Genomic DNA, 9917 nt, shown 5'->3' with positions numbered 1-9917 from the left:
TCTAACGGAGGGTTATTAAGGAGAGACGCTGGGGCCCAGAGCTAACTGTACAGTCAGATGGCGACGATGAAGGTATTTGTTAAGCACCCGCTCTGTGCCGAGCACCGTTGGACGCGCTGGGGTAGATACAGGGCAATCGGGTCGTCCCACCCGGGGCTCCCAGTCTTCATCCCCATTTTTCAGATGAGGGATCTGAGGTCCAGAGAAGTGAAGCGACTTGCCCAAGGTCCCACAGCAGACAAGTGAAGAGAAGCAGCATAGTTCCGTGGATAGAACCCGGGCCTGGGAGTCAGAAGGACCTGGCTTCTAATGCCGGCTCTGCCACTCGTCTGCTGTGTGTGACCTTGGGCAAGCCAGTTTACTCCTCTGGGCCTCAGTTCCCTCATCTGAAAAATGGGGACGAAGACTGGGAGCTCCGTGGGGGTCATCGGTTAATTTTGTATCGTCCTCTCCCAGGCGCTCAGTACGGTGCTCTGCACGCGTAAATAAATATACATAAATAATACATATTTAAGTGCCCAGTAAATACGAGTGACGGGGACTGTGCCCCAACCTGATTGGCTTGGATCTCGCCCGGCGTTTAGTACGGTGCCTTACACGAAGGCAGTGCTTAGTAGATAGCGGAGAAGCAGCACGGTGTGAGGGATAGAGCACGGGCCTGGGAGTCAGAAGGTCGTGGGTTCTAATCCCGCCTCCCCAACTTGTCTGCTGTGTGACCTTGGTTCCGCCTCAGTTACCTCACCTGTAGAACGGGAGTTGAGCCCCACGTGGTTTTTGGGAGGTTTTTTTGTCGTCTGTCTCCCCCCCTCTTCTAGACCGTGAGCCCGTTGGGTCGGGATTGTCTCCGTCTCTTGCCGAATTGTGCTTTCCAAGCGCCTAGCACGGCGCCCTGCACACGGTAAGCGCTCAATACATACGACTGACTGACAGCGAATGATCGACGGGGACCGCGTCCAACCCCATCCGCTTGTATCTCCCCGGCGCTTAGAACGGCGCCCTGCACGTAGTGAGCGCTTCACAAATACCAGAATTATCAGCATTAAATCGCATCCAAACGAAACACTAGGCCACTCGTTCATTGCGTCGTATTTCTCGATCGCTTACTCTGTGCAGAGCACCGTACTGAGCGCTTGGAATGGACAATTGGGCAACGGAGAGGGACCATCCCTGCCCGATGACGGGCTCGCGGTCTAAACGGGGGAGACGGACCGCGGAACAGAACGAAAGTAGTGGTCTGGCGGCGATATCGTCAAGATAGATGGACTCCGATTCCCATATATATTATTTATCTCTTTATATTTTACACTTCGGGGGTGGGGGGGGGAGGGGGGGGTCTCCTCCCCACAGCGTTTAGGCGAGTGGTCCCGATGACGTGGGCCCTGATCCGTTGGGCCGACGTGGGGAGGATTCCCGCCGTTGGGCACGCGGCCGCCCCTCTGGGGGCCCCCGCGCCGTTCCTCCGGCAACCGATCAGGGCAGCGCCCGCCGCGCCCCCCTCCCCCCGCCCCCGCGGGCTAACAATGCCTTCTATTGGCTGAGGCCGCGGTCACGGCTCGCGCGCCGCCTTGGAGGGAGGGGCCTCCGCCCCCCCCCCCGTCCCCCCGGGAGCCTGATGGAGGCCAGGTGAGTAATAATAATCATAATAAAGTTGGTATTTGTTAAGCGCTCACTGTGCGCCGAGCACCGTTCTAAGCGCTGGGGGAGATCCAGGGTCAGGTTGTCCCACGGGCGGCTCCCGTTCTTCATCCCCATTTTGCAGATGAGGTCACCGAGGCCCGGAGAAGTGAAGCGACTTGCCCGCGGTCACACAGCTGACGAGTGGAGTAGGGGCCCCGGGACCCTCTTTATAATAACGCCGGCATTTGTTAAGGGCTTACGATGTGCCGAGCGCCGTTCTAAGCGCCGGGGGAGATACGGGTTGTCCCACGTCGGGCTCCCGGCCTTCACGCCCGTTCTCCGGGTGAGGTCACTGAGGCCCGGAGAAGTGAAGCGGCTTGCCCGAGGTCACCCAGGTCGCGGAGGAGGACTAGAACCCACGACCTTCCGACTCGCAGGCCCGGGCTCTGAGCCCCCGTGGCTCAGTGGAAAGAGCCCGGGCTGGGGAGTCAGAGGTCATGGCTTCGAATCCCGGCTCTGCCGCTTGTCGGCTGGGTGACCGGGCGAGTCGCTTCACTTCTCCGGGCACGAAGGCCGGGAGCCCCACGTGGGACGAACCGACCACCTCGCATCCTCCCCGGGGCTTAGAACGGCGCTCGGCACGTAGTAAGGGCCTAACGAATGCCATCGTTATTATTACGCCGTGCCGCTTCTCATGCCTCTTCCTCCCCGGGCCCGGGGTTGAGGGCCCAGGCGTCTGGAAATAGGGTTAATAATAATAATAATGTTGGTATTTGTTAAGCGCTTACTATGTGCAGAGCACTGTTCTAAGCGCTGGGGTAGACACAGGGGAATCAGGTTGTCCCACGTGGGGCTCACGGTCTTAATCCCCATTTTACAGATGAGGTAACTGAGGCACAGAGAAGTTAAGTGACTTGCTCACAGTCACACAGCTGACAAGTGGCAGAGCTGGGATTCGAACTCATGACCTCTGACTCCAAAGCCCATGCTCTTTCCACTGAGCCACGCTGCTTCTCAGGAGACGGCCGCTTTCGAGGCGGGGGGGGCGGGGGGGGTCCTTTGGGTCCAAGCGCCTCCCCCGCTCCGTCCTGCCCGCCAGCCCCGGAGCCGAGGGAGCGGGGACCGGCTCTCGGATGATTCGCTCGACGCCTTCCTTCACCCTGAACGCGGGGTATAGCGGGAGAAGCAGCTCGGCGTAGCGGACGGGGCCCAGGCCTGGGAGGCAGAAGGTCATGGGTTCTAATCCCTGCGCTTTTCCGGGCCTCGGCGACCTCATCTGGAAAATGGGGCTGGAGACCGTGACGCGATTCGCTTGGATCCACCCCAGCGCTTAGAACGGTGGCCGACACGCGATGAGCCCTCTAACGGATGCCATGGTCATTTTTACGATCCTTTTCATCAGGCCCGTCTACCTCTGCCAGTCCCGGAAAGGACCCTCGAACGTTAATTTCAGGTTCTCCTACCCATCGACGGTTTCCGGGCCCGTTGCGGCAAACGAGATGGGGGACAGACCTCCCCACGGTGATAAGGAGATGATATTACCCCCTTGCAAGGTGAGGCCCGAGACCCTAACACGGGAATGTCCGTAGCTCCCAATGCTTCTCCATCCTGATCTCCGAGAGGACCTCTGATCTACCTCGCCCCCATCTTGGCCTAGTGGAAAGATCAGGGGCATGGGAGCCGGCGGGAGGCCTGGGTTCATTCGATCGTATTGATTGGGCGCTTACTGTGTGCAGAGCACCGGACTGAGCGCTTGGGAGAGGACAGTGCGACAAGAGACGGACACGTCCCCCGCCCCCGGCGAGCTCTGCTCCGCCCCGGACTGCCGGGTGGCTTAGGGCGAGTCACCAGAATCGCTCTGAGCCTCCACTTTCTCATCCGTATAATAGGTAGAAGAGTCTGCGATAAGGGGAATAACGAGAAGCAGCGTGGCTAGTGGAAAGAGCTCGGGCTTGGGAGTCAGAGGTCGTGGGTTCCGATCCCGGCTCTGCCGCTTGTCAGTTGTGTGACTTTGGGCGAGTCACTTCACTTCTCTGGGCCTCGGTTCCCTCATCTGTAAAATGGGGATTAAGACCGTGAGCCCCACGTGGGACGACCTGATTACCTTGTATCTACCCCAGCGCTTAGAACAGCGCTTGGCACCTAGTAAGCGCTTAACAAATACCATTATCGTCATTCTCGCCCTCTCTCTTTGCCTTGGCGTGGGAGAGCGACTGTGGCCAAGCGGATTCTCTCTCTGTCCCAGCCCCTAGTTCGGTAAACTTCGGCTCATAGGCAGCGCTTACTAAATAAGCGCTTTAATGTAATAATAAATTTATGATTTATAATAATAAATGATCATGATAATGATTTCTGTTATCGTTATCCCCCGGGCCCGTGAAAGCTAAACCAGGCATGTTATCCTGAAAAGGAACCCAGGAGAGGACAGCGAAGGGCTGAAAGGAGGGAGAGTTCTCCTTCACACTATTCTTCACTCCGCCGCCCGGCTCATCTTCCCGCAGAAAGGCTCCGGGCCCGTCACTCCCCTTCTCGAACACCTCCGGGGGTTGCCCGTCGACCTCCGCTCCAAACGGAAACTCCTCGCTCTGGGCTTCGCGGCCGTCCATCGCCTCGCCCCTTCCTCCCTCTCCTCCCTTCTCTCTTTCCACCGCCCGCCCCGCCCGCCCCGCTCCTCCGCCGCCCGCCTCCCCGCCGTCCCCCGGTCTCGCCCGTCCCGCCGTCGACCCCCGGCCCGCGTCCTCCCGCGGTCCCGGGACGCCCTCCCTCCTCACCTCAGACGATCCGATTCTCTTCCCCTCTTCGAATCCCTACTTAAAACTCACCTCCTCCGAGAGGCCTTCCCGGACTGAGCTCCCCCCTTTTTCCCTCTGCTCCCTCTACCCGCCCTTCACCTCTCCGCAGCTAAACCCTCTTCTCCCCCCCTCCCTCTCTTCCTCCCCCTCTCCCGTCCCACCCCCTCGGCACTGTATCCGCTCGACTGTATATATCTTTATCACCCTATTTATTTTGTTTATTTTGTTTAATGAGCTGTACATCACCCCGATTCTATTTAGTCGCCATTGTTTTTTATGAGACGTTCTTCCCCTCGACTCTATCTATCGCCGTCGTTCTCGTCCGCCCGTCTCCCCCGATCGGACCGTGAGCCCGTCACAGGGCGGGGACCGTCTCTATCTGTTGCCGACTTGTCCGTTCCGAGCGCTTAGTCCAGTGCTCTGCACATAGTAAGCGCTCGATAAATACTATTGAATGAATGAATACTTCACCCTCTGGCTCTCCCGAGCTTCCCCAGAATGCAGTAGTTCAGTCGATCCATCGAATTTATTGAGCGCTTTCTGGGTGCAGAGCACTGGACTAAGAGCTTGGGAGAGTACAATAAAAACAGAATCGGTAGATCCGTTCCGTGAATGGATGAGTGTCTAGAGCGGGAGAGTTCCCGGAGGCAGTAAAGGAGAGGAAGCAGGGTCGATCCCGCCCCATCCATCACCGTCCCTGCCACCCTCCATCCCTTCAGACCATCTGGAAAACTTTGGAGAAGCAGCGCGGCTCAGTGGAAGGAGCGCGGGCTTGGGAGTCAGAGGTCGTGGGTCGTCATCCCGGCTCCGCCACCTGTCCGCTGGGTGACCTTGGGCAAGTCACTTCACTTCTCTGTGCCTCAGGTACCTCACCTGTAAAAATGGGGATTAAAAAACGTGAGCCCCACGTGGGACAATCTGATGGCCCTGTATCTACCCCAGCGCTTAGAACAGTGCTCGGCACATAGTAAGCGCTTAACAAATACCATCATTCTTCTTCTTATTAGTAGCGGTGGTGGTTGGGCCGGTCCTGTTTCCTGTTCTCAAAATGTGGGCAGTTTCTGTGCAATGGGAACCTGGATTTCAGAGCTGTCCAGGTGTGGCCCTAAGCATGGGGTCGGGGTGGAGAGGAGTGGGACCTCCCTCCCCCCCTTCCTCCTCCTCCCTCCTTCCCTTCCTTCCTTCCCTCTCGGCACCCCACCGACGACCTCGTCGGCCGCTTCGCATTTCCATCCCGCCTATATTTCCGTTGTCCTTCAGGCGTCTCCGGCTCGTTTTTCCACGCCAGCCGTGCTAACCGTTCAACTCTCCTGCCCTTCCTCCTCCTTCCCCCCCGCCCCCGCCCCCCAGATATCAGAACTGGTTTCCTCGGCTGGGAATTTTATCAAGAAGCAGAGGCTTAGTTCCCGCCCGATCCTTAGGACGACCCCCGACGAAGCCCAGGACCTTCTCGACTCCCCCCTAAATCTAGATGCCGACTCGGAAGAGGTGGTAAGTTCCCTAGTGGCCTCCTTGCTCTCCAAGCCCTCGGACTTCATCCGGTCGTATCCCGAAGGCACGGATAGCCCAGAGAGCTCCAGGCCGCCGTCCCCGGCCAAAGAGGAATCGGTATCTTCGGACGAAGAATACTCCTTCAAGTCCTTTGATGGCTTCGAGCTGGACAACGCGGAGCTTTACCTGGCTCTCATCCGGAATCAGCTCCCTTTCCTGACGTATGTCACCATAATGAGGAAAGTCGAGAACAAGGAGATAATGCTAAGGCTCCACTACCTCTCGAACAAACCCATCCAAGAGGAACGGGAAGAGTCTCCGGAGGTGTTTATTCCGGAAAGGGTCAGGGTTTTTCCAGGTGGGTAACCTGTACGTGCGGGGTCAGGCGGGGCACGCTAACCGTCGCTTGATCGTGGGCCGCTGAAGCTTGAGGGTGGGTTCAAGGTGAACGGAAGACAGTGTTTTTTCAGCTTCGCACAGCTCAATTCGTTACCTCAGGAAGTCGTTCAGGCTAACCCATCGACCGGTCGGTGGTATTTATCATTATTATTAATAATAATGACGGTGGTATCTGTTAAGCGCTAACTATTGTGCCGGGCGCCGTCCTAAGCGCTAGGGTGAATCGAGTCGGACACAGTCCCCGTCCCGTGTGGGGCTGGCAGTCTCGATCCCCATTTTCCAGATGAGGTCACTGAGGCCCAGAGAAGCGAAGTGATGACGATGATGGCATCTGTTAAGCGCTTACTGTGCGCCGAGCACTGTTCTAAGCGCTGGGGGGGGGGATACGAGGTAATCAGGTTGTCCCACGTGGGGCTCAGCGTCTTCATCCCCATTTTACAGATGAGGGAACCGAGGCCCAGAGAAGCTAAGTGACTTGCCCGAGGTCACCCGGCAGACGAGTGGCAGAGCCGGGATTAAAACCCACGACCTTCCGACTCCCAGGCCCGGGCTCTTTTCACTAGGCCACACTACTTCTCGCCGCTTGATTGAACGCTTACTGCGTGCAGAGCACTGTACGAAGAGCCTAGGAGAGGACAATACAACAGGAGTCGGCAATTCATTAATTATGGTATTTGTTGAGCGCTTATTATGTGCCAAGCACCGTTCTAAAGGCTGGAAACACAATCCCTGGCCACAGAAAGCTTACAGTCTAGAGGGGGAGGCAGTCAGTCGATCAGGGGTATGTATCAGAGAAGCAGCGTGGCTCAGTGGAAAGAGCCCGGGCTTGGAAGTCAGAGGTCATGGGTTCGAATCCCTGCTCTGCCACTTGTCAGCTGTGTGACTGTGGGCGAGTCACTTCACTTCTCTGGGCCTCCGTTACCTCATCTGTAAAATGGGGATTAAGACTGTGAGCCTCACGTAGGACAACCTGATGACCCTGTATCTCCCCCAGCGATTAGAACGGTGCTCTGCGCATAGGAAGCGCTTAACAAATACCAACATTATTATTATTGAGTGTTTCCTGTGGGCAGAACACCGTATGAAGCATTTGGGAGAGTACGGTCGGATGGACCGTTGGCGTCCACCAAGTCCCTCGTGGCGTCCTCTCCAGAGTGCTTAGTACAGCGCTCGGCACACAGGAAGCACCGGGTAAACACCATCGATGGACTGATTGGCCTGAACCGAGGTGCCCTGGAGTCTTTCCTCGTTCTTTGCGTCTTTTTTTTTTTTTTTGGCCGTTGTTGTTGACGGTCTTTGTTAAGCGCTTATTGCGTGCCAGGCGCTGTACTAAGCACTGGGGTAGATAGAAGATGATCCGGTCGACGCAGTCCCCTATCCCACACGGGGCTCCGAGTCTTAATCCCCATTTTCCGGATGGGGTAACCGAGGCCCAGAAAAGTAAAGCGACTCGCCCCGAGATCGTCCAGCAGGCGGGTGGCGGAGCCGGGATTAGGTGGTCCGGGGCCCGGGCTCGTGATCTGAGGGCCTGTTTTACGTTTGAAGAGCAGATAGAAATGGCAAGCGGCACACTGCCGCGGTAGCCCAGATCAGTCCGGGGGTTGCCTTTCGGTTCTTCGACTTCAGCGCGGCTCAGCTGGAGCACCGTTTGCTGGCTTACTGTGGGCGGAGCCCTGGACTGATGATAATGATGACGACGATGATGGTATTTGTTCAGGGCTTACTGTGTGCCCAGAAACTGTACTAAGCGCTGGGGTGGCTGCAGGCAAATCGAGTTGGACACAGTCCCTGTCCCATGTGGGGCTCGCAGCCTCGAGCCCCATTTTCCAGATGAGGGAACCGAGGCCCAGGGAAGTGAAGCGACTTGCCCAGGGGCACACAGCAGACGAGTGGCGGAGCCGGGATTAGAACCCGTGACCTTCCGACTCCCGGGCCCGGCTCCACCCACTGTGCCGTGCAGCTCCTCTGCAGGTGGGAGAGGAGTTTCCCGCCCACAAGGAACTGACAGTCTAGAGGAGCTCACGGCCTGCTGTGTGACCTTGGGCGAGTCTCTCGACTTGCCTACCGATCAATCGCATTTATCGAGTGCTTACCGTGTGCGGAGTGCCATACTGATCGCTCTATCTCTATTCTCGGGCTCCTCATCTGGAAAATGGCGATTGAATACCCGTTCTTCCTCCTCCTTCGACTGTGTCCCACCCGATGATCTGGTATAATAATAATGTTGGTATTTGTTAAGCGCTTACTACGTGCAGAGCACCGTTCTAAGCGCTGGGGTAGATACAGGGTCATCGGGTTGTCCCACGTGAGGCTCACGGTCTTAATCCCCATTTTACAGATAATAATAATAATGACGTTGGTATTCGTTAAGCGCTTACTACGTGCAGAGCACCGTTCTAAGCGCTGGGGGAGATACAGGGTGATCAAGCTGTCCCCCGTGGGGCTCACAGTTAATCCCCAGTTTCCAGATGAGGTAACTGAGGCCCAGAGAAGTGAAGTGACTCGCCCACAGTCACACAGCCGACAAGTGGCGGAGGCGGGATTCGAACCCATGACCTCTGACCCCCGAGCCCGGGCTCTTTCCACTGAGCTACCCTGCTTCTCTACCCCGGTGCTCGGCACAGAATAAGCCCTCAACAGATTCCACGATTATTATTATTATTATTGTTATTCTGTGGCTGTATGACGATGACTCTTCTCCCTGGCGTGGATCATCAAGATGGTTATGGAGGACAGGTAGCAACAGCTGGATGTTACGGTATCGTTGGACATTTTATATTCCACCCGAAGTGGCCCAGCCACCAAGGGAGCGATCAAGACAACAGGTCTAGGTGGGCCATTTCTGATCTGCTGCAGTTCTCCGAAATGGAAATCGTGATTAAAAAAAAAAAAAAATGTAATTCTTTCCAGAAATCGATTTCGAGTGTGACGTTATCTTGCCGCCGATATTGCCTGAAGTAAGGAGCGTGGAGGCAGTGGAGAGTACACCTCCGGTACTCCATGAAAGCATGCTGGGGCTGGAGGTCGAATACTCTATTCCGATAATCACGGGACAGGAGGTGATTAAAGCCACGGTACCACGCAATGTGGAGGACTGGGGTTACCATATCTGGCAATCAATAAATGCAGAAAGGTCGTGATTGCCTTCGTCAGATGATAAAAATCAAACGCCCCATGCCGTTCGAAGTTTTTGTCAGCGGAAAGTGAAGATTCGTTTTCTACCGGTGTGGACGATCGCTAGCTTTATGACTGGGGTTACCATATCTGGCAATCAATAAATGCAGAAAGGTCGTGATTGCCTTCGTCAGATGATAAAAATCAAACGCCCCATGCCGTTCGAAGTTTTTGTCAGCGGAAAGTGAAGATTCGTTTTCTACCGGTGTGGACGATCGCTAGCTTTATGAATCTAGGCGGAGTAAAGGAGGGCTAGTCCTTGAATTCGACACTTTGAGAAGTTGGGTCGCACTAAAACGTACACACGCCCGATGGCCCTTCAAAGATATGCAAAGATCCATCGATCGCTGGTATTCATTGAGCACTCGCTGTGTGCAGAGCACCGGACTGAGCAGAATTGGCAGGCACGTTCCCCGCCCACAGCCTAGAAGGAGAGACGGACGT

General features: G+C 56.2%; 1 protein-coding gene across 1 annotated transcript; it reads left to right on the top strand.

The window, feature by feature from the left end:
- Nucleotides 1-1596: 1596 nt before the first annotated feature.
- Nucleotides 1597-9617, top strand: LOC103168453. The gene is made up of 4 exons (XM_029055878.2): nucleotides 1597-1623; nucleotides 3020-3170; nucleotides 5760-6258; nucleotides 9210-9617. The coding sequence occupies exons 1-4, from the start codon at nucleotides 1613-1615 to the stop codon at nucleotides 9437-9439; spliced, it is 891 nt and encodes a 296-aa protein (XP_028911711.1). The 5' UTR covers nucleotides 1597-1612; the 3' UTR covers nucleotides 9440-9617.
- Nucleotides 9618-9917: the final 300 nt, after the last annotated feature.

This window comes from Ornithorhynchus anatinus, chromosome X5, assembly GCF_004115215.2.
Source record: "Ornithorhynchus anatinus isolate Pmale09 chromosome X5, mOrnAna1.pri.v4, whole genome shotgun sequence".
NCBI classification, from domain to species: Eukaryota; Metazoa; Chordata; class Mammalia; order Monotremata; family Ornithorhynchidae; genus Ornithorhynchus; species Ornithorhynchus anatinus.
This window is presented reverse-complemented; position numbering and strand designations above follow the sequence as displayed.